The 23,204-nt window shown below is 49.6% G+C and overlaps 1 protein-coding gene across 5 annotated transcripts; it reads right to left on the bottom strand.

The window, feature by feature from the left end:
- Nucleotides 1–219: 219 nt before the first annotated feature.
- BMF (Bcl2 modifying factor) lies at nt 220–22,568 on the bottom strand (the record flags this gene model as incomplete). Of its 5 annotated transcripts, none has more annotated exons than XM_081289924.1 (5): nt 221–5,000; nt 17,778–17,938; nt 19,512–19,808; nt 21,917–22,044; nt 22,329–22,346. In XM_081289924.1, the coding sequence occupies 3 exons, from the start codon at nt 19,801–19,803 to the stop codon at nt 4,899–4,901; spliced, it is 555 nt and encodes a 184-aa protein (XP_081146050.1). In that variant the 3' UTR covers nt 221–4,898. The 5 variants fall into 5 exon arrangements, with proteins under 5 accessions (XP_081146048.1, XP_081146050.1, XP_081146049.1 ...); XM_081289923.1 differs by lacking the exon at nt 22,329–22,346 and adding an exon at nt 22,187–22,309; XM_081289922.1 differs by lacking the exons at nt 21,917–22,044; nt 22,329–22,346 and adding an exon at nt 22,424–22,568 and having other exon boundaries at nt 220–5,000; nt 17,864–17,938.
- Between the last annotated feature and the right edge of the window lie 636 nt (nt 22,569–23,204).

Raw genomic sequence — 23,204 nt, 5'->3', positions numbered from 1 at the left:
TAAATAAATAAATAGCTCAAATGTGGTTGGGGAGGTAGCTCAGTTGTAGAGTGCATGCCTTTACAAGACCCTGGGTTCTATCCCCGGTACCAATAAATAGCCCAGACAGAAAATTACAGCTCCTTTTTGGGCCTCAGTTTACTCATTTGTAAAACAAGAGATTAGACAAGATGGTCAAGACTGCAACCATCTGTGGAGGTAGGAGCTGGAGTCCTAGACTGGCCCTCTTGCTCACAACTTGCTGCTGATAGGACCAGGAGTAGTTTTTCTCAAGGGCTTACAGAATTCCGTCAAGAGCTTTAAATTATTCTTTTGAGTCAGACACATTGTTAATTCATAGAGAAATGCAAGCCAGGAAGTCCTGAGATGCTACATGGAGAAAGGAAAACCAAAGCCCAGTTTGAAGGAGGGTAGGTGGGCATGGAAAGGGTGCTAGAGGTCCTTTCCACAATTCAGGCTGCCATTGTTGAGTGTCAGCAGTGGGCAGACCCTTTGACACATCCCCTTTAATCTTGCAAGGCAGGCACAGCTGGATTTTACATGGAAGAACTGAAAGCTCAGAGAAGGTTACAAACTTGCTCAAGATCATTCAGCTGGCAGAGAGTGGAACCCAACCAGGATCCAAATACAGGTTTGATGAAAGCTCCATCTTTCCATCTTATGGGACCTCTGTTGTGCTGCTTTCTTTGCAGTCAGACTTTGCTCTTCTCCATTCCAAAAGGGCAAAGGAAATCATGACAAAAGCACAGAGTCTTTGGGTAACTCTTGATGCAATTGAGAAACCACTCAGTAGTCTTTAATTCTCCGATGCTTCCCTTGCATTTTTTTTGATGGGGGGCCTAACGAGGGATTGAACCCAGGGGTGTTTGACCACTGAGCCACATATCCAGCACCCCCTTCTTTTTTTTAAGACAGGGCCTCACTAAGTTGCTGAGGTTGGCTTTGAACTTGTGATCTTCCTGCCTCAGCCTCCTGAGTCTTTGGAATTACAGGTGTGCACCACCACACTTGGTATCTGCTTGCATTTTACCACATCTCAAAAAAGAAAGACCAGCTTTGCTTTAAATGGTTTTATTAAAAATGGTACCAACTGATGAAGGAAAAAGATATACACACAAACACATATATGCATGTGAAGAACAGAAAGTCAGATGCTCTGTACAAGTTAAAAAATAACAGGTACCCCTCTCTTTTCCCCTCCTCAGAGAAGAGTGCCCAGACCCCAGGGCAACTACCTGGGGATGAATAAAATGCTACATCTCACTGGGTCTCCCCTTGACAGTCCCTGTGGATCCAGGGATGGGGTGGACCCCTAGGCAATGCTCCCAGATTGGGGAAAGGCACCGTCATCTGCACACTGAAAGGGGTGCCAGCCGGGGCCCAGCACCTTTGGAGGAGGCCCAGCACCTTTGGAGGAGGCTGGCCCAGCTATGGGGAACTCGGCTTTCTCTGGGGTTCTCTCAAGGCTCAGTCCCCAGGGTAACCCCAGGGAGCTTTGAAGGTTGATGAGTTAACTCCTTCCTGTCAGGTATCTGGCCAGAATGGCCTGCCTCCAAGGGTCCTCATCTTTACACAGAGAGACCCTGCAGCTTTCTCCAGCCAGGGCTGGCTGCAGTAGCACTAATTTGCAGAAGCCCAGAAGAGCTGCAGTGAGGACTTGTGCTACTCTGCATTCTCCCTTCCTTGCCTCCCCAGAAAAGCTCTCATTGGGGTAGTGTATTCCTTGCTGGTTAGAACAGTGACAGTGGCTTCATTTTCTCGAAAGCTTTGGGCTGACAGGGTCCCTGGCTGGATCATCCTAAATGACCCCCTCCCTGTCATGCCCTGGCACCAGCTGAAATGCCAGAGGCAGCAAGACAGGTCAGCCCTCCAAATAACCTTGTCTCGTAGCTCTGGCTATCAACCCACTCCCCTGGGGCGGGGGCGAGGGATGTCACTGAGAGGTGATCTTTCTACCTCAGATGGAGCAAGAAAAGGCAACCAGGGGCAGCTCTGCAGCGGCCCAGTCTCTGAAGCAGGCAAGGCAGTCCAAGCTGAGTCCTGCAACCTCACCCAGGGAGTTAGCGTCTGGCCTCCCCCATCTCCATCTGTGCGCAGCCTTCTAGAAACTCCTCCTGGGGGTTCTGAATTAGAGGGGCTGTTTGGACCCTGAATATTAGACTTCCCTCCCTCCAAGGCATTTCCACACTGAAGAGGTTTCCAGCCCCTCTCCCACCCCCACCCTTAGCACTCCACAAAAGTCCCACTTGCCCTCAGCCTTACAGATCAGAACCCAGGTCGACTCTCCCTCCCTCTAAAACCTTACCCCCTCACTAGAGACAGTTAGGCTCTTGGGGTGGGGGATGGAGCCAGAGGGGCCCAGGCAAGGGGCATCTCCTAAGGCTGGACTTGGGGAATATAAAGCCAATTCTCCAGGAGAGGAAAAGAGGCCAGTCCGGGTTACTAAGCCAGCCAGCCAGGAGGAACCTATATATATATTCCGCCCCCCCCCCTTCAGGGGCCTCCCTCATCTCACTAAGCCACATCCCCATTCTAGTTTGGGATTTTTGAGAGGCAGGGGAAATAAGAGGGGGTTTAAATTTTGCCCTGGCTGCCCTAGGATAGTGAGGGCATTCCTGGCATGGCTTAGATGGAGACCACACAGTAAGACCAATGTCTGCCTGGCTTGATTTTCAGGTGGACTTGTCAAGCTCGGCTCAGTTCTCAGGACAGGCCACCAGGCATCCAGCCTGGGCATGGCCAGGTCTGAAGCTGATGGTCTGGCCTCAGCACCAAGGTCTGGACATTGTTTCTCTTAGCTCAGGTGGAAATCTGCCAAGAGGGGTTAAAAGCTGCAGGTGTAAATAACCCTGTGTGTGTGTGTGTGTGTGTGTGTGTGTGTGTGTGTGTGTGTGTGTACCACTCAAGCACACCAGCAGCCTGCCTGTCACAGCCTTGATCCAGGAGGGGGAAAACAACGTATGTCCTATACATGTTACAAAACAGTATGGAGACATGCAGAGAAGGCTAGATTTCACAATGGCCAGCATGTCCTCTTATCCATTCCCTGGGCTCCTTATAAGCAGGAACCAATCTTAGCAGACAAACCATGGTACACACCCTGAGAAAATGATCCTGGCCAAGAAGAGGTAATATCTCCAGATCATCTGAGCAGAACATAACAGAGGCTTATACACACAGTCATGAGGTCCCTCTCAGGACCACTGTGAGTGCATCCGGTACCTTTGTGCAAATTAGGAAAGGCACCCCTAACTCTGAGCAGATGCAGCCCCACATCAGAGCACACAGGTTAGAGAGCAGAGTATAGGCTGGATTTCAGCCTCTATCAGCTCCCTCTGCAGGTGCCCTTGCACAGTGAACAACCCGCCCAACTGTACATCCAGAAGATCAGTTGTCCTTCAACAGTACTGAGTATCTCTTCTCTGCAGAACTAGAGGAGCTTGGGCTCGTTCAGATTTGAGAGTCTACTCTGAACTCCACCATATTCTTGAGTTGTCACGGGGTCTTCTATGCCCAGGGAAGTCATCCTTTCTTTGGGTCTTGCTTTAACTTTAGCACCAATGTTGTCTTCTCTTACATATGCAAAAATTATAATTTAATTTCTAGGTTAACAGATTCCCTGTGTCTGCTATCAGAGCTGCCAGACCAGCTGCTTTAAATTCCCTCCATTAGTGCCACAGCAGGGAGAAAAGGGAAGAAGTTCAGAGGCAGCTGTGATCCTGCTGAGTTCCAGAGCTTGCCCTCCTGGCTTGGCTGGAAGCTGAAGGAAGACAGGAAATGTGTACCCAGCTTTGACGGTTCCACACTCTGATCACTGTCTATGACTCTAAAAGTCACTTTTCACTGACAAAGCCATTTGTCCTGGCTTTTCCCTCTATCCCACTAGGTGTGAAAAAGGAATGGGGATGAGGGGGAGGAGGTATGTTGTTTCCAAGGAAACCAAGGGGTCTGGGGCCTCTGGAGCTGATTTTTATCTGTGGGATGGCTGCCACATTTCCCAGCCCCACTGAAAACCTGCCCCTTTTTGTGCCACAGTGCTGATATTTGATGGAATACAGTCCAGTTGGCAGGGTCTTTGGAAAACAGAGCTGACAAAGGCACAGGCCGCTGGGCACAGCAAGTTGACTGGTTGCTGGGCCCATCTGTGGCTGACACCCAAGCAGTAGAAGTAGCAGTGGTTCTGTGCCTTAGGACCAATCCTGAAGCCTCCAAGTGGGATCAAATCAGATCTGAGGTCAAAATGCTTGGTTCATTCTGCAGCACCTTCAAGGGGTCCTTGGAGAAGCTCAACCCTCCCTGAGTCTGATGGAGGGGACAAGTTCTGGGGCAAGAATCCCTGAGTCCTCAGGGTGGACACTGGCTGGGCCCAATAAGAACCCAGATGTGGAGCCGGCTGGCTGGACTAGTGACACTGTCATCCATAGCTGGAAAGGCCCTGGCCAAGGCCCTGTTGGGTCAGAACAGTATGACCATGAGGAACAAGGCTCCCATGCATGATGGAAGGCTGATAGGTTGGTGGAACTGGAGGTCTAATCTAGCATCCTACTTCTTAACTGAGTTCCTGTAGAATAACTATAGTCCACTTCCTGGAGAATAGTCCACTAACTGGTCATCTCTGATAACTCTGAGTGAAGAATCTACTTGTCAGAGCCCTTGGGAGTTCCCAGCATCACAGACACACGAGCCTCTCCATCAACAGTGTTTGACAAAGGTCCCCATTCAAGGTCAAGGCCCTGAATAGGGACAGAAGGTCCGGATGGGGTATGTCATATGTACACATAGAGGAAAAACTTAAAAATAACAAAAACAACTTCACAAAACACAGTGTCGGTCCTTCCCGACGTCCTTCTGCTCCAGACTGCATTCCTGGTGCCCCATGCGAAGCAGGCAGCCCAGCCTCACCTAGGACCTGCCCGGTCCCTGTTCTCATCTCCATTTAAGGCCAGGTTGTGCAGGAAGAGGAGAATCTGCCACCACACACGATTTCGGTTCTGCTGGTGCTGGAAGAGGGAAAAAAAAATCACCATAACTGCCAAACACCACCTAGACCATTTCCAATAAAAGTTCAGATCTCCATGCCTCAGGGCTGCACTTTAATCCCAACAGTCCAGCAAACTGGAGGAAGGGGGGGGGGGGGAGGCAACAGACAGGGGATGAGGAGGAGATGGTTGGGTTCTCCAAAAACAATTACAGTTTTAACATTCAAAAGAAAAGACTGGCTCTATGTGCACTGTGCACAAGAGGATTAGACTTTTTCCCCTGCTCGCAGGATTTTCCAGAGTTTAGCCAAGTGCTGCTTTTAATCAGTTTGGCTCTTGAGCCCCCAAAACCTCAGCTGCATGAACAACAAACTTGCTTCAGAGAGAAAGAGAAGAAGTGCCCCCCCACCCCCTACTCTAAAGTAACACAGAGAACAAGGGGAGAAAGAAGGGGGGGAGCCTCCATCTGCAAGTGATTTGACACTGTGAAGGTCAAAGGGTTAATCTTCAATTTAAACCACACTGCTGAGGCAGCAAAAATCTGATTTCATCCAGTGCAAACACACACACACACACACACAGACACACACTTGTGTGTCCGCCCTCTCCCCCTTCCCAGCATCTCCAGCTCCATGCTGCCCTTTTTATAGCTGCTCTTGACAGTAAGCCATAAATAATCCCTCTTGGAGCGCTTTCCTACTGACTGGAGCCAATTAAACGTTAAGCAAGAACATACTTGAAAACAAAACAAAAACAAAGAATGCACACCACGCTCTGGAGGTTATCCCAGGTCCTACTGTCAGGCTGAGAAGTTGGGGGCAAAGTTCAAGGATCAGTGGCTCACAGGTTTGTGGCTAGTGTCCTACCCATACAGGTACCACTTCCCAGGGGCCAGCAGAGGCCCAGAGGGGATGAGGGGGGTGCTGGAAGAGGCAGTCTTTGTTCTCTCCTTGTCTACCAGGGGAGGAGGACCGGGCTGGGGCCTCTCCACAGGGTTCTCAGTGGACAGGGGAATAAAAACCTAATATGCAGAAAGGGGCCAGCACAGGCTGGCCTTAGATTCCTTAGATGACCCAGTCTGCAAGCAAGTTTATGTGAAGAGTCCAGGGGAGCTGGAGCCCTCTCTTAGACAGTCTTTAGCCACAGCTACCACTGGCCCCCACCAGGCAATTTCTGGTCAGATGAGAAAGATAGAAGTAGCCAATGTGATAACTGGAACATTGAGCCCAGGTTTCCCAGAGTCTGAAGTTATGTCCAGTCCCAGACTCCCTGACCTTTCCCCAGGGAACCATGAAGAGGCTTCCCTTCTCCCTGCTTAGACTCATATAAAAGTGGTGTCCACTGAGGCTGACCTCAGGGCTCTGACAACCCAGGTGAACAGAGAACACCTCACATCCATGGCTAGAACATTCCTCTTCCCCTGCAGAAAAGACACTGGAAAACAACCCAGCAAGTGGAGGCACAGCGCCCTGCTCTCAGGGGAAGGGAAGTGGGGTGTGCCACAGAGAGGCCTGGCAGGCGGCTGGGAGACTGATAGCTTCCTCATGTTTTGTAAACAAAGATGAGTAAAAAGAGGAAACACACCCGGCTTAACAAAATCTGGTTGGAGTAAAGCAGCGTGAAAATAGACTCAGCTGCAAACCTGGAACTCGGGCCTATAGCAGCTGGGCAGAGGACCCCCTCCTCCTGTATCCCCTCCCCAGCTGCTGCTCAGGACAGGTGCAAAGGTCATGTGGTGGAACAGAAGGAGAATTCAGGAAAAGACAGATCCCTGGAGAGGCCAGTCTGCTGGCATTCTTGCTCCTCAGGTGCCTGTTTGAAAAGGCTGAGTAGCAGTAACAACCATGACTGTAACTGTAACAGTGACATGGACTGTGTACCAGGCTTTGCGCTGAGTGCTCTACATCCCTGCTTCTCAAAGTGTGGTTCATGGTTGGCCACGGTGGTGCACGCCTGTAGTTCTAAGTGACTCAGGAGGCAGAGACAGAAGAATCCCAAAGTCAAGGCCAGCCTTAGCAATTTAGCAAGACTCTGTCTCCAAATAAAAAACAGAAAAGAGCTGGGGGTAGCTTGGTGATAGAGCACTCCAGATTCAATTCCCAGTACAAAAAAAAAAAAAAAAACAAAAACCATGGTCCATGGGCCAGCAACCTTGGTAATATCTGGGAGCTTACTAGAACAGGCCCGCTGGATCAGAATGTGCATTTTTTCCCCCTGTGGTGCTGGGGATTGAACCCAGGGCCTTGTATACATGCAAGGCAAGCACTCTACCAACTGAGCTATATCCCCAACCCCAGAATGTGCATTTTAAACAAGATACCCACGCATTCTGAGGCATACTTTCGTATGAGAAACACTCCTCTGTACACATCTGGTCCTATAAAGACCTGATGAAACTGGTATATATTACCAACCATTACAGATGAGATAACCAGAGAGTTAGGTATCTTAAACACCCCATGCCTACTAAATAATAGGGACAGGATTGAATCTAGACCATCCATCACTAGAGCAATATCCCTACCTATTATCACTCTGCTCCAAGTGCCATCATCTATCTTACACCAAAGCAGATCTTCTATCCTTTCCTTCACTGGATTATCTCAAAACAGCTGAATAGCCAAGGGAAAGAGATTTAGGTCTGGACAAATCCCATCTCTGTGTGCCTCAGTTTCTCCCATATTCCACTAATGGAGGCCACCTGCTACATAGATAACTTCCTGGGTCTTCATGTCTCTGGGGATGAGAAAGGCAACACCCTTACCCCCATCCTTTGAAGGAGTTTGGAGAACCAGAAGCAACTGTGGGCCAGTAAGTGCTGTCAGATAGTAGGCTGAAGTTTGTGGGGACACTAGAAGATGCAGACGTAGGAGTTGGCCACGCAGGCCAGCCTTTGGGAAGAACTTGCTTCTATGCCTCCACCTGTGACAGTCCTCAGGCCAGGAATCAGAGGGCCTTGCTTTAAGCTGGTACCTCCCACTGACTATTTGTTAGAACTCACTTGATTCAAAAGGAAACTGCAGGTATCCTGTAAGATTCATGGTTTCCAAACTCACAAACCAGCTGAGGTACTATTATAGGTCCTATCCAGACCACCAGGGTCACTCTCCAGGAAAGGGGCCCAGTGATTTGTACATTGAACAAGCTCCCTGAGTGACATTTTAAAAATCAGAAGTAATGCCAGTTGTGGTGGCACACATCTGTAATACCAAGAACTGAGGATGCAGGAGGATCACAAGTTTGAGGCCAGCCTGGACAACTTAGCGAGATCTTCAGCAACTTAGCAAGACCCTGTTTCAAAATAAAAAACACAAAGGCCTGGGGATGTAGTTCTGTGATAAAGCGACCCTGGGTTCAATCTCCAAGACCAAAAAAATTAAAAATTAAAAACAAAACAAAAAAAGAAGTAACATTCATTGCATATTTTAATCATAAAAGCAATATATGCTGATTGTAGAAAAATTTAAATATATAGAAAATTGCAGAGGGGGAATTAAAATTGCTTATAATCCTACAGCCTAGAAGAAAACACTTCAAAATGGAGCATCTTCTTCATTCCCTTTTAAATCTTTCCAGCAAAGTAATGCCTTGCCCTAGTGACAAAGCTGGAGCTGAGTCCTATCTAGGTGGCTTTGCCAGCCAGGCCACAGTCAAGTCTTTGGAAATCACCAAGGTGCTTTCCAACGTTAAGGAATTTGTCATCATGATTACCTTCAGGATTATAATGCAGAGTGCCAATGAATGGATCCTGTTGGCCTGGTAGGTCCTGGGTGGGCCTGGAGACCCAATCACAGACCCAGAAGCCTCCCTGGGCACAAGCAGTATTGTACATACCCCTCTTGGCCATCTCCTGCCACAGAGCAGCCCCCCAAAGGAAACCAAGCTGCCTCACACCAAGAGAATCAAAGAATGTGCTGATGACAAAGAACAACAATTAATAAAATATTTTCTAAAAGTTGAACAAAAGAACCTGATTAGAAAGAAAATAAAAAGGACTTGAAGGGAGGCCAGAGAGAAAAACAGTAAGGAGGAAGGAAATCAGCCTTCACCTAACAGGATGAAGGACACAAAGATACCAAAACACCAGAGAGAATGAGTCCTTCCAGAGGAGGTCGTGGAGAAGAAGGGAGAAGGAAGGGGGAACCAGGAAAGAGTGTGCTCAGCCTCTGATTCGGGTATTTGGCATGGTGCCCAGCACACAATCTGAGATCAATGAGGACAAACACCTGGAGTAAGGTCTGGATCTTTCACATCAGCATGAGAGCCCCTCACAGAAGGGGGTTCCCAGAATGCACAGTCAGGATGGCCCAGAGGCAGGAGGCTGGGGGTAGGGGACAGAAAGCTTCCTCTGAGTCCTCAAAACTCACACAGAGCCTAACACCAAGGCATAGAGGGAAAGAATAGAAAGAATACCCCTGGGAAGAGGCCAATCATGGGGGATAAAATAGTTGTCCTCAAGCCAGGTATGGCAGTACACACCTGCAATTCCAACTACCCTGGAGACTGAAGCAGTAGCATCGCAAGTTGGAGGTCAGCCTGGGAAACTTAGGGAGACCCTTTCTCAAGATAAAAAGGGCTGAGGATGTGGTTTGAATAGCTTGTGAGAGGTCTTGGGTTCCATCTCCAGTACCACTCACATACAAAATGTCTTTTCCTCAGCTAAGAGAGCCTAAGCAGGTACCAGGGACCCACAGGTCTTCTCTGGCTCAGCCTTGCTTTCCTGCTGTGGTCAGGGGATGTAGGCATCCATTGACAAGTGTTTAAATCCCTACTGTGTACAAAGCACTACAACTTAACACTCCATCTCTCACCCCATATAGTGGGTAACATGGAGGACACATTGTAGGTACTCAACAGGCGCCTGCTGCACTGACTGCAGAAGAGTCAGCCCTGCAGGATAACGCATTTGTGTGAGGCCAGGAACAACTGATGTCTGGCCAGGTCAAAAGATGCATTTTATATGATAGCCATGGCCTCTCCCCTGGTAGAGGCCCACTAGTAAAAGGGGTAAGGGGGAAAAAAAAGAGTTGGCTGTGGTATCTGACAAGGTTGGATTACACAAATCAACCTCTGTTCATCCCACATGGTCTGCACATTTAGCACAAAGTGTGTTCCAGGGCCTCCCTGGATAAGAATCTTCTTTTGCCTCTCCCATTCAGATCCAATTCACACCCTCTGGGGGCTTCATGTGTCACCGGTGTTCCAGATGCTTCAGCAGAGCTAAGTCACCCAAAGAATCAGGAAAAAGCAGATCCAAGCTGCACACCGTTTTAAAAGGACCTTACACACAAAATGCAAATTTACCAAACAGCAAATTATACCATCTTAGGACAAGAGTGCTTTCCTATCTTCTCATTTGATCCCCACAAGGATCTGGGACATAGGAAGGGCAGGCAGTATGGACCCCATATTACAGATGGATAAGAAAAGGCTCCAAAAGTCACCCCACATGGGTTAAGTAAGTTATTCAAACCCCTGGCTTCTGACTCCAAAACCATGCTCTTTTGCTAAAGTACTCCACCTATTTATTCACATCATGAATACAGTATTTCCTTTTCAAGGAGAATCACTCCTGAATTGCTCCCCTGGTATGTTTAAAGACATCCTTTCCAGACCATTAACTATTTAGAAAGGATGCTGTAGACCAGAAAAAAATAAACCTCTCAGAGGCAGAGCTAGCTGAAGATCAAACAGAAATAAAGCAAGACTGGTATAAAATCAGAACTTCAGACTGTGTTCTGAAACCACCCTCATTTTCTTCAAAATGCAGAACTGTACACACTCTACTTCACAAGGGGATCTGCACTCTATGAAGTCAAGTTTTCCTACCTCTTCCCTTTCCCCTGTCACACCCGAAATCCCTCCAGATCAAGGCTGAAGGAAAGAGCCTTGTAGCTGATAACAGGAACAGGATCAGGGCAACTCTGGGAAAATTCCACTTGGGAGAAGTTGGGAAGATGTTTTTGTTCAGTCTAGCAGGCTTTGATCAAGCACCCAACTGAGCTAGAGCTATGAGGGATCCAGATGATTCAGATATAAACCTCATTCTCAATTATTTTACAATCAGATGGGGAAGAAAGCAAGAACACAGAACTAAGTATTATCTGAGGGAGGATGGCTTGGGGCAATAAATGAGAGCTCCATTGTATTCTTGCTTCCTGGCAGTGTTTGCTGAGAAGCAGGTATGGGGAGATGGGAATATCATGGTTGTAGAATCAATCAAGTCTGTATGGGTCCTGGCTCTGCCACTTAAGGGGTAACTTAGGCATGCTACTTCACTTCTCTGAGTCTCAGTTTCCTATAAAACAGGAATAAGGAGATCTTATTGCTCTAGTGATTATGGAGAAAATGTTAAATTAAGCCCTGGGCGGAGTGCCTTTTCCTGGTGAGCACAAGGAAAACCTGGCATCCACTTTATCTTGCCAGGCACTTCCCTGGACACACTTTGCTCACAGGGCCAGCCTCAGGAGCACCACCCTGAACAGACTGATGAAATCCCGGGGAGATCCAGAACTTACCACTTGGAATGGCCACAGTAGCCAGAGGCAATTAGGCTCTGAATCCCAGGCTGCCACGCTGAGCCAGGACTTCTGACAACCAGGGGAAAACCTGTGGGCCCAGGGGGCCCTCTGCTCCAGACTGCCTCTGACCTAGACACCCAAGTAACTAGCAATGTGGCAAAATGGAAGAGGAATAAAACACTCCTTGCCAAGAGCTTCCTCAGCCCAGCCAGCAGTGCTAACAAGATGTTGAAGCCACCATCCCAATGTCAATCATTTCTCCAAGGAAGAAAGGGCAACCTGAGGGCTCTGCTCTCAGTGTAGACAGAAGGGCTTTCTACAGCATTACTGGAGTGGTCTGGCTCCAGCTATTGGGAGATGAGGGAAGGGTGGGGGGCAGCACTGTGCTGCACCACTCCAGTCCCCAGACCCTTGTTCTATACCTCCACAGCCTAGATGTAGGAAGTACTGAGACCCTTACCCAGTTTCCCCCAGAACTGCTTTGTATTTTGTTTCCCTCAGTCTCAGAGCAGCTCCATCAGAAGACTGGGCAACTTTAGGAGGAATAAGAGTTCAGGAGGAAAGTGTTTTATGCCTTGGAACAGTGTTGTGTGCCCTGGTCAAAAAGGAGGGCAAACTGACTACCAAGTTGAGGCCTTGGCAGCTGGCTATTCTCATCCCGTCTGGGGTCAGTTCACTAGACAGGACAAGGCAAACTGGTGGGGATAAAGGTTGGAACCCTCCCCTCAGCACACACGCTGACTGTTCTTGTGCTGGTCATGGAACATGCCCTCTTGGCTGCCAGACTTGGATCAAAAGGCAAACCAGATACTCTTCTTTATCCTTCTTTGTGCCCCCCCCCCAATCCCCTCCTCCCATAACCCTCCCTCAGCAAAAAAAAAAAAAAAAAAAAAAAAAGCCAGCCCTATCCCCACTGTCTGCCTTGGTGGGCAGAGAGGGATGAACTGTCCGGAACTACAAGGCCCTTCTCCTGGAAGGGAGAGCAGTCAGGTGCAGAGTGTGTGGGGAACTCAGCCTCTAGTCTGCCACGCTGATGACTCAGAAGCTAAATATAGCAAGTGATATAAACAGAGCCAGCCACAGAGCAAACAGGGCCCCCAAGCCCCGGCAGCAGCTCTCACGCACGCCTGCTCTCCATAACCCTGCCCCAGCCTCACTGTACCTCAGCACTGTCCAGGACAGACCTCCCACTCCTGAGACTGGTGTCCTAGGGGCACTTCTTACTAGAGTAAGAAGGGCAAATTTCTGGGGCTCCTGCCCAGGACTGTCCCATCTAGAGCCCCAGCAACCTCTTTAGCCATGGTCCTGACCTCCATAAAATCACTTACCAACATGGAGAACATCCAGTCAGGGGCGCCCTGAACAAAGAATGAAGGTTGCTAGGCAGAGATGCGGCCAGTTAATGAACCATGCAAACACCAACTTGGGTAACAACATCCAAGACAGCTTCCAAGAACTATAAAGCCAGGTCCAAGTAAAACTCCCAAACTCATCTTTTAACATATTTCTAAGAGTTCAATTTGTCTATTCTTTAATAGTTTTTTGTTGTTGTTGTTGTTGTTGTTGTTGTTGTTGTTGCTTGAAGTGCTGGGGACTGAACTAGGACCTTACACATGCTAGGCAGGTGCTTTACCAAATGAGCTATATCCCCAGCCCTAGTAATTTGCATTTCAGTTCCCAAAGACCTTTCACAGCAACTCTGCAAGGTAAGCATTGGCACCAGAGGTTTGGAAGGGTTAAGTGATTTGCCTGTTAAGACAGAATGTTTAAGTGGCAAAGCTGGGATTTTAGCCCAGATCTAGCCCTGCCTACAAGTCCTGGATCCTTCCTGTGATATCACAACTGAAGATGGTTTCAACTGAGTGGCTGAAAGTTTTCTTGGATTTCATTTTCCAAAAAGTCTAATTACTATTTGGGGAATTTCCGAATCTAATTTTTCTGAATGGAGCCACTCCTGGTCCAAGTGAAAAAGTCATTTCCAGTCTGAAGAATTCCAATCCTCTTGTAGCTTTACTCACTCACTGACCTAACTCAGTTACTTTTTCAAGGATTCATGTCCTCTTAACATTGCCCAGAAATATCATCACAGATTTCAAGATGGGGCACTAGGACAGGAAACTTTCCCAAAGGGAGGGAAATCAGTTCCTGTCTCTCTCTCTAGACCCATGCTGGAGATCACAGGATGAAGAATGAAAAGAAACTGAGGCTCAGACTTTCTAGTCAGGGAAGTCTGTTGAGCTCTTAGGAAGGGAATCTCTGCCTCCTTCTTCCATGCAAAAACTGGATGGACATGGGAACACTCAGATGCCACCTTCACAAAACCCAGGTGGAAGTTCCTCGCTGTCAGCAAAACTCCAGAAATCCCTATTGTAGCCTGTCAGCCCAAGAGGAACAAATTGAGGAACCTTCCCTCCTGATGCAGCTAAAGGAAGCAGGAAGCAGGACATGTGGCAAAACTAGAAAATGTTGATCTCCACGCATATTGTCTCTAACTCTCTTACTGCTTCAGAAACCCTAAGAGATTTTTGCCTCTAGATTCTTCTTGTAGGTCCAGAGGAGCTACCCTGAACCAATCACTTGGGTAACCAGTCTAGCCATCCACTATGAACACTCCTCAGGAAACATACTTAGAAGTTGCAAGGCATGTATCAACTGACACCCAGGGGAATCTTGAATCTGTTTCATCTGAGATCATGTTGATACACTCCAATTTGCTATAATACCAACCTACTTCATCAACATGCTCTCTTCCTCTGTTCCATATCTCCAAGGGAGGTTTTCCCTGGTGCAGACAAAAAAAAGAATAACTGGTATCTAATAACCAGAGACAAAATGGAGTTCACACTTCCTATAAGACTGATGTCCAATGGCCATTATCTGGTCCCATGACACTGTCCTAGATCTGGGGGGAAAGGAGGTGGTTGGGCTTCCTTAACCTCTTGCTGCCTGTTGGGTAACCCCTCTCAGGTCTCCAAATTCAGTCTACAACAATAGGGAATAACTCATTCTCAGAGGAAAAAGGGATGAGGCCAAGATTCATAACCAAGCAGCTTGGACACTGATTTCTCTGGATAGGGCAGGTGGAGGGAGTGGTGTTGAGGGAGGGCAGCACTACTCAGGGATCAGCTTGGCAGGTAGAGGGGGAAATGAACTGTGAACCGAAAAGAACGAAGGTGGGGAATGATCAGGATTATAGACAGAAAGAAACAAGCAATTCAAGGATATCTACTATGTGCCCCAAACTTTCATAGGTGTTTTCTCACTTAATCTTCAATAAAATTCTGTGATTTTAGCTCTAATTCACAGAAGAGGAAATTGGTTCAGCAAGGCCAGTGTCTTCCTGAAGGCTAGTAGATGGCAGAGCTGTTATTTAAACCGGGCCTTCTGACTTTGTACCTGAAGCCTAGAGAGTTAATCTTCAACAACTGGCTTCCCCGTGCCTCAGTGTCTCTGCCTGCAAAAATGAGGAAAGGAAATAGGGAAAAAAGATAAAGGATCAAAATGTAAGAGTAATAACGATACTTTCTAGATATGAAATATCATATCATAGTTTACATAAGAATCAAGTTCAGAAAATTATTAACTTAAAAGGGCCCAGCTGCTAAAAGGTCCCAGAGTGCTAGTGCTCCACCTGCCTGTGGCTATCACCCCGGTCCTCAGTGGGAAGGAGAGGGTTAAAAGTAAGAGGACCTGGGAGAATTCTCCTAGGAGAAGACAAAAAGCCTATTTCTTTGTAATGGAAAATTGGGGGAAACCAGGTCTTTGGCCTAGAAAAGCCTTACTGTCCAGCCTTCAGGCTCAGACTTTCTGGCCAAGGAAGCTCATAGATAGAAGTACAGAATATGAGGAACTTGAGAGCCAGTGTGAAGCAAGGTACAGGGCAGGGGAAATCCTCATGCAGTTCTTCACCCATTTTCCTTCTCCTCAGCTGGGATGGTTCTGGCTGAGAGGACAGCACTCTCTCTGGAACTGATCTGCACCTTCAAAGAAGCAGCCCTGAACTGGGAGAAACAATGCCAGCAAAAAGCAGGGACAGACCTCAGGATAAGGGCCTCCTTTTCCTACACCAGGGTCCAGCTGGGCAAGAGAGACCTACCAGCCTGCTCCTAAGGCTATCAGGGCTCACCAGTGTACTGTTGAAAGAGGTCAGATTACTGTGAATCACATGAGCTGCCTTCCAGATGTCCATGGCCACTGTATCCTCCTACCCACACTGGTACCAGGACCAGAAGCTATGAGCTGGGCTCAGCTTTGGGCCTGTACAACAGGGTGGAGTGAATGGGCAGGAAAGAGGCCAAGAGACTAAAAGCAAGAATCAGAGGGAGTCCACACATAGACTGAAGGGGAAATTCTAAGCCAAGTTTCCACAAAACAATCAAAGGAGGGAATAGGGACTGGAACCTGGAACTAGGGCCAGAGGAGGTAGCCAGGCTGCCTTATAATCTAAGCACAGGGCTGCCTTTGCTTCCTGATCACTAAGGGCTGAGATAACCTACCAAGACCAAGTCTAGCCCCAAATTTCCCTCAGAACTCCTTGGCACACCTATAATCCCAGCTACTCAGGAGGCAGAAGCTGGAGGATCACACGTTCAAGGCCAGCCTAAGCAACTTAGGAAGACCCTATCTCAGACAAAAAAAAAATTTTAAGGGGTAGAAGCTGGGCATGTTGGTGAACACCTATAAATACTAGCTATTCTGGAGGTTGAGACTGATCTTCCAAGTTTGAGGTCATCCTGGGCAACTTGGCAAGACCCTGCCTCAAAATATAAAATAAAAAGGCCGGGGGAGGTGCTGGGGTTGTAGCTCAGTGGTGGAGCGCTTGCCTTGCATGCGCAGGGCCCTGGGTTTGATCCTCAGCACCACATAAAAATAAATAAATAAAAATAAAGATTTTTTTTAAAGCCTGGGGGTATAGCTCAGTGGTAGAGTATGCCTGGGTTCAATCCCCAGTACCCTGTATGGCCCCCGCCAAAAATGTGTGTGTTGGATCCTTGGATGAGGCCCTGAGTTCAAACCCCAGTACCACAAGAACAAAACAAAACAAAACACCACTCCTTGGCAGAGGGCATAACTATATCTAACCCTCAATAACTTGTTCTCAAGAAACCCCCAAGTCAATTCCTTTTCCCCCTTGGGCTGCTAACGATTTGGTCCTTACTACTACCAATAATTCTTCTGGTCACCTGAAGTTACCCATCTAAACTCAGGGTCTGTCCAATCATGGTAGCTATTTATTTCCTTGATCCAGACAGACACATGGCCACAGACACACACACACACACACACACACACACACACACACACACACACAGCCTGCTGGGATGGGACACAGCCCCAGAGATAGGAAATGTATTCATTTACAGGTGGTGTGGCTTTGCTTCAGCAGTGGCTGTACCAACACGGATCCAATCTTGGGCTCCTCTCTCTACCTTGGCAACCTCTCAAAAAGCCAGCCTGGAGAGGAAGGGTTAAGTGCCTGGGGACCCAGTGCAGACAGCGGCTGTTGAGCAGGGCAGCCTCCAGTCCATGGCACGGAGGGCTCTTCCAGCACGAGCCTGCCAGCCGCCGTCTTTGTTGATGGACTCTGCCACATGCTCCGCTGACACGCGATGCTCCGCCCTGGCGGGGCTGGTGCCAGGCTGCCGGCCAAGCACCCGGCAAAGCGCGCCCGGCCGGCGGCCAGTCTGGGGAGACTCTCCGAGGTACACTCTCCAGAGTCCCAGGCCCGGTTCCCAGACACAGACAGTGAGGAGTGGCTCCCCAGCTGGAAAGTGTCAGGTTTCAACCGGTTCCACTGCTTTCCCCCACTCAGGCCCCATCCCCTGGCCTGATTACCCGTTTCCCTCTGTACCTCAGCCAGGCACACACACAGCCCCCCCCCTCCAACTGCCCAGTTTCACTGCAGCACCCTGAAAATCTTTCCCTCAGGTCTATAAGAGACAAGCCCCCAACCCTCCCTGGAGAAGAGATAGTCTATCAAGTCACAGTGCAGAAAGCCATCCCATTGGCATGGATAGATCACAGCATCTCTCTGCTCTTCTGGATCATGCAAGAGCTGAGAGTATGCAGATAAACCAAATTAGGGCTCAGAGATGAGGGCAAGAGTGCTCATCCAGTCAGGCTCACCCAGTTCATAGGAATGACAATGGCTAAGGCCAAAACTCTGGAACATATCCTCCAGGCCTGGCAAAGACCAAGTTCCTGACAAGAGAACAGAGGCAGGCACTGGCCCCCAGCCCCAGTAGACTCATGCCCCCTCCCCATCCCCCATGCCTACTTGCTGCATATGAAGCCGGTGGAACTGGTCTGCAATGCACTGAAGTTTTCGGGCGATCTGTACCTCTGCTCGATGTTGCCACTGACCTTCAGGGGGCTGCTCTCCAAGGGGCAAGCCTGCAGGGAAACTAGCAGGGAGAGGAAGCCGGTAGCCAGCACTGCCTGCAAAGAGAGAGGACCCACATCTCAGCATTCTCCAGTACTATCGCATCCTCCCCAAGCCTGCCCTTTCTGGCCGAGACTTGGGCTGAGGGTAAACCCTAGGATGAGAATAGAGAAGAACTGCCTGCCTTTATCAGGGAACTCTGCCAAGCTTGGACAGCCTGCCTTGCCTGCTGCCCAAGCACAGAAAAGTGACACAGAGGATAGGGGTATAGTTCAGTAGTCCTTAGCTCATGGAGGCCCTGGTTCAATCCACTGCATGAACACACACACAATATGTTGATGCCAGGAGAAGAAAAACGAACGGTCCCAATCTTCTCTTTAGTTCTCCACTTCCTGTAAATGCCATGACATAGGGCAGGGTGGTAGTGTGTGTGAATGAACATGCCAACCTTCTGTCCTTATTTATCAAGCTACACTTGACCACAATTCATTAGTCATAGTAGCAGGTTGAAGCTCTTCTCTGGAAAAGCACTGGCAGCAGCTCTTCAGAGCTCCTCGGCTGAACAAACCAAGATACACAGAGAAGGAAAAAACCAAAAAGTATTTTGCTTTTTTTCTTGATTTTTTTAGCATAGTGGAAGAGAGCTCAGCTCAATACCTATAGCAGTGGGTGGTGACACAAAAGTGAGTCAGAGAAAACTCCTGAGGCCCTCAGAAAAGCCAAGTTCCTCTCTAGAAACAGCCTCAGGAGAGCCCTCTAGGCCAGAGCATGACACTCATCAAGTGCTGGCACTAGAGCCTCCACTAGGGGCGCCAGCCCAACTGTCTTCTCCCCCTTCTCCCTCTTCCCCAGCCACTGGCCTGATTCAACTTCTCAGGCTCCCTCCAGAACCGCTTTGCCAGAAATGCCCTAATAGACAGTTCCCTCTGGGAATAACTGCATAGCCTCCTTAATCTGCTTGGGCAGACACAGCAGGATGGCTTCTGAACCTTTACCCTCCCTCCACAAACCAGTGTACTAAAAGAAGAAAAAAGACTGAATAGTAACCCTGCCCTTTTGCCAGAGAAGGGCATAGTCCTCATAAAACAAACCATTTAGGCCCACAAATGAAGGGGTCTTGTCTGATTTAGCCTTGGAAACAGCCCCTCTGCTGGCACTGAGCCCAGGCAGGCCCAACCTCTTTCTCCAGTTCCCCTCCCAAGTACAGAAAGTCCCAAGTGACAACTGGAGGCCACCTTCTGCCTTCAAGAACCTTCCCCTACCACAACTGGCTGGGTTTTTTTCTTGAGTGTCAACAGCAAGTCACAGATCCCTCAAGGGCAGCATTAGCTACTTTATGGAAGGTGAATCACTATCAGCATTTAAAAGGCTGTCACTCAAGTGTATAAAATATAAAAGGAGAAAGCACAAAAGAGCCAAAAGAAGGACAAAGCAATTTGCCTTTTGGGGATCATGAATACAGGTGAGAAGCAATAACAAGCAGCAAGACAGAAGGTTGAAAGTCGAGGAATCAACAACCCTCACTCATCAGTTTGGGGAAGGAAATAGCAGAGGCCATGTTTGGGAAGGGAAAGTCCCCTCTTTTCCCCCAATATCTATGGGAGGAGCCCTGAGGCTAAGAGCACCTACCATAAAAGAGTCGCTGGGGTTCTTCAGTCACTCCACAAGGCAGCATGACACCCTGGCTTGGGGAGGCTGGGCTGAGGGTCTGAGTGGCCTTGTCTTCCTGGCTGGTAGGTCGAAGCCCAGGACCACAGCAGTGGGTAAGAGGGAAGAGCTGAAGCCTGCTGAGGGGGCAGTCCAGCTGGCTCTGGGCAAACAAGTCAGCAGAGAGCAAGCTCCCAGGCTGGGTCCCTGGCTCCCCATCCTCTGGCTGGAACACATCATCTTCCAGCTCCTCCACACACTGAGGCGGCTCCATCTCCTCTGTCAGGGAGCAAGGTAGTCATGTGAGATGCTGTCCCATCCAGTCCACACCTAGAAGGGCTTCCTCCCCCTTCTTCTTTTCCTGCTTCCCCTTCTCATTTGGGGGAGTTGGGCCAGATACTGATGACATGTACCACTGGTAATAAAGCATTGCCAAGAGTGACATCCACTCCCTTCATGTAGACTGCCTCAATGTTAGGGACCACCCGAGCCATTCCCCCAATCTCTTCTGACCTAGGCTGGTCACAAAGTTTGACTCTGAGGGTTTAAGCAATAGCAGAGGTAGGATCAGGTACTGGCAGCATGCAGAATGCCTGGGAAAACATACATAATACTAGTTTCCATAAGTGACTATGGGAGCATAGAAGGGGCCATGACTCACCATACAAATAGTGCTCACAACTCACACACACACACAACGACTACCCTAAAGAGTAACCTCCAAGATCTCATCTTAGTCTGAGTTGAGCTCCAGGCTCAGCAGCAAAAACAAAAGCCAGCAATCCTGAGACAGGTTCCCTCCAAACCTGCTAAGTCCCGCCCAACTGCCCATCCACACAAGTCTCCACCCCCTGCTTGCACAACACAACAAACAGGCTCTGCTGTGTGGTGAGAGTGTGTCCTGGGAGAGGGGATAAAGACCCAAGTTAGTCACTGCAGCTGCCCTCTCAGCTTTCCTGGAACAGAGAAGAGGTATTTGACCACCTTAGGCTGGCCTCTACGTTGGGTCCAGCCTCTGGCAAATTGTTCAGCCTCCCCCAGCTTAGTCTACTCACTAGTCTCTGCAACTTCAAATCCTCAGGAACAGCCTCCCATTCCTGCCTGTGCTGAACCTGAGATTGATGCAACGTGTCTCATAGAAGGAAGTGAAATTTGGCCCTCACTCTGTGACCTCACTCACTGCCTATACTATTTGGGTTGTTGATGTGAGTTTCTTGGTGATAAAGAAGTTCCTCTTGCTCCACCTGATGGCTCATGGAAGTCTGCCACCGAGCAGCTTGAGCTTCTGACCTAGCCCTCTACACACACACACACACACACACACACACACAAACACACACGCCTAGGGACCCTGGGGCAGTCAGCAGCAACCACCTGAACGATTGGTTAAGAGGTGGTGAGATGAAGTTTGTCCTTGTCCTTGTCTGTCACTATTAGAGTTCTGCCCCCTATCCCAGTGTCTTGCCTTTGAAGAACAAGCTTATGAGTTGGTGGAGGAATCTCAGTAGAATTCACAAATCCTGCCTTTCCCAAGCTCAATCTCTTGAAGGTGCTTGCTCCAAACCTCCCTTTACCTCATCTAGTCCCTGAGCTACCTATGGTCCTGTCTCTGCCCTCTTCCCTAGAGATTGAGGAATGACTGCTAGAATGACAAAGCTGGTATCTTTGGACATGATTTCTCAAGGTCAGGGGTGGTGGGTGGAGGGGATTCAGATTATCAGCAACAGGAAACAAAGTTCCCTGATGAAAGGACCTAGTGCTGTCACCTGGAAGGGGCTCCCCTCCTGCCCTCCAACTCCTCTCTGCAGGCCGGCAATCCCAACCTAAGAAGAGACTCTCCAGCGCCAATCACAAGCAGGAGTCATTGTCTTGGTGTTTCCTTTGAAGCCTATCACCTCCCCTCCCCCTTCCAGCAAAGCCCCAAAGTTCAACTCTTGCCTAGACTGGACAGTGGGGGAGGTGCAGCCAGAGGGTGTGGCTCCGCAAGCCCCCAGGGACCCCTCCCACTCTCCCCAAGAACTGCATGTGGCTTTCCAGTCCGTGGGAGTCTCCAAAGGGGTGCTGGGCAAGGTCAAGTGTAAACTGGGAAAGAGTAAAGAGACCCTCTCGTACCTCTTTCCTGAGTAGAGTAGTGATGTCCAGATGTAGGACGAGGGCACTTCCTCAGAATACTGCTAGGGAATCTTTTATTCCTAGCAAAGGGAACTAAACCCAGTTGGAGCCATCCCAGCGCCTAAGGGCTCCAACAGGGATGCTGAACTTAGACTCCTCCTCTTCGTAGGAGAAGGCAGTAGCCAGACACCCCGAGCCTCAACAGCAGATAAAACCGCGGAACGAACGAATACACACACACACACACACACACACACACACACACACACACACACCTGGGTGACTCCAGGAGAGAGTCTCGGCCTCCGAGTCGTGATGCCAGAGCTCTGCGCCAGAGTCCAGCGTGATGAACACTTGGGGGCTTGGCGCCCAGACTCGATTGGGAAGGAGGGGGAAAGCCCAGCTGTTAAGGAGAGGAGCCTTCAGACTCCGCAGGGAGATAGGACACCCCATAACTCCCTAACTACCCGAAGTCAGACCCAGAGGCTGGTCGTTCTTAGGCGCCCAGGTGTGCTTAGCAGTGCACCCAAGGATCCCCTGCTCACCTGCACCCAACTCCTTAGAGTTCCAAATGCTACCCCAAAGTTTCCACTTGGAGCAATGCGCCCAGATGTGAGTTCTGCATCTCATTCCCGCACCCTAGCGCCCCAGTTCCTCATGGTCACCCCAGTTGCCCAGAGCCCAGACCTTCCCGGGCCCCCGCGAGCAGCGAGACTCCGCTCCCACTTCCCCGAAGAGGTGCGATCCAACTCCGCCCAGCCCCCGGCCGCCCGGTCGCTCACCGGGCTCTGGCGGGAGGCGGGAGGCGGGAGGCGGGAGGCGGGAGCCGCTGGCAGGGCCGGCGGCGGCTGCGGACTCTGGCGGGCGCGGGAGGAGGCCACTGCGCACCGCGCGGTATTGTTTCCAAAATACGCCCGCTCGGGGCATCCCGCAAACAGCTGATGAGGCCCCGCCTCCCAGCGCGTCACGCCAAACACTGGCCAATGGCGAGTGGAGCCCCAAGTCCCGGGCTGGGCGGCTGCCAGGGACAGCCACAAACGTAGAAGCTTCCCTTGGAAACATTGTAAGGGGCCGAACAAATTTCTGACCGCCGCCAGAAGCGCAGTTGAAACGCCGTCGCCCTTGTGGATTCCGTTCCTAACGCAAGCTTGAGAAGCATTAGAGAGTCCCTGAGTTCTCTTAGGTGGGGTGAGGCGGCGCCAAAGTGACTTTTGTCTTCTCTTCGTGAAGGGGCACCTCTAGAAAGGGAATTGAGGCCGCGGAAGCTTTGAGACACGATCGGCAGTGTCCAGTGGGTACAAGTTGCGGGTCTTGGTGGATCCCGAGCAACTGGAAAAGAGTCCTCCCGCCTGCCAGGCGGGTCAGAAGAAAACTACAACCCCAAAGCCTGAGAACACGTGTATCTGGCGTTGTTATTTGAATGACATTCGAATCAAACTCGGGCCCCTATGTCCTCTTTTTTACTGGGTGAGAACACTGGCAAAATAAGTATCTGGCAGAGCATAAGAGAGGCTGGGGCTCCTTGGGCTGTTGACACACAACTCTCTATATGGCTGCATGTAA

Source organism: Spermophilus citellus (genome assembly GCF_964194105.1).
Source record: "Spermophilus citellus genome assembly, chromosome: 4".
Lineage (NCBI taxonomy): Eukaryota > Metazoa > Chordata > Mammalia > Rodentia > Sciuridae > Spermophilus > Spermophilus citellus.
Note: the sequence above shows the minus strand (reverse complement) of the source record. Positions and strands in the feature narration are given on the sequence as shown.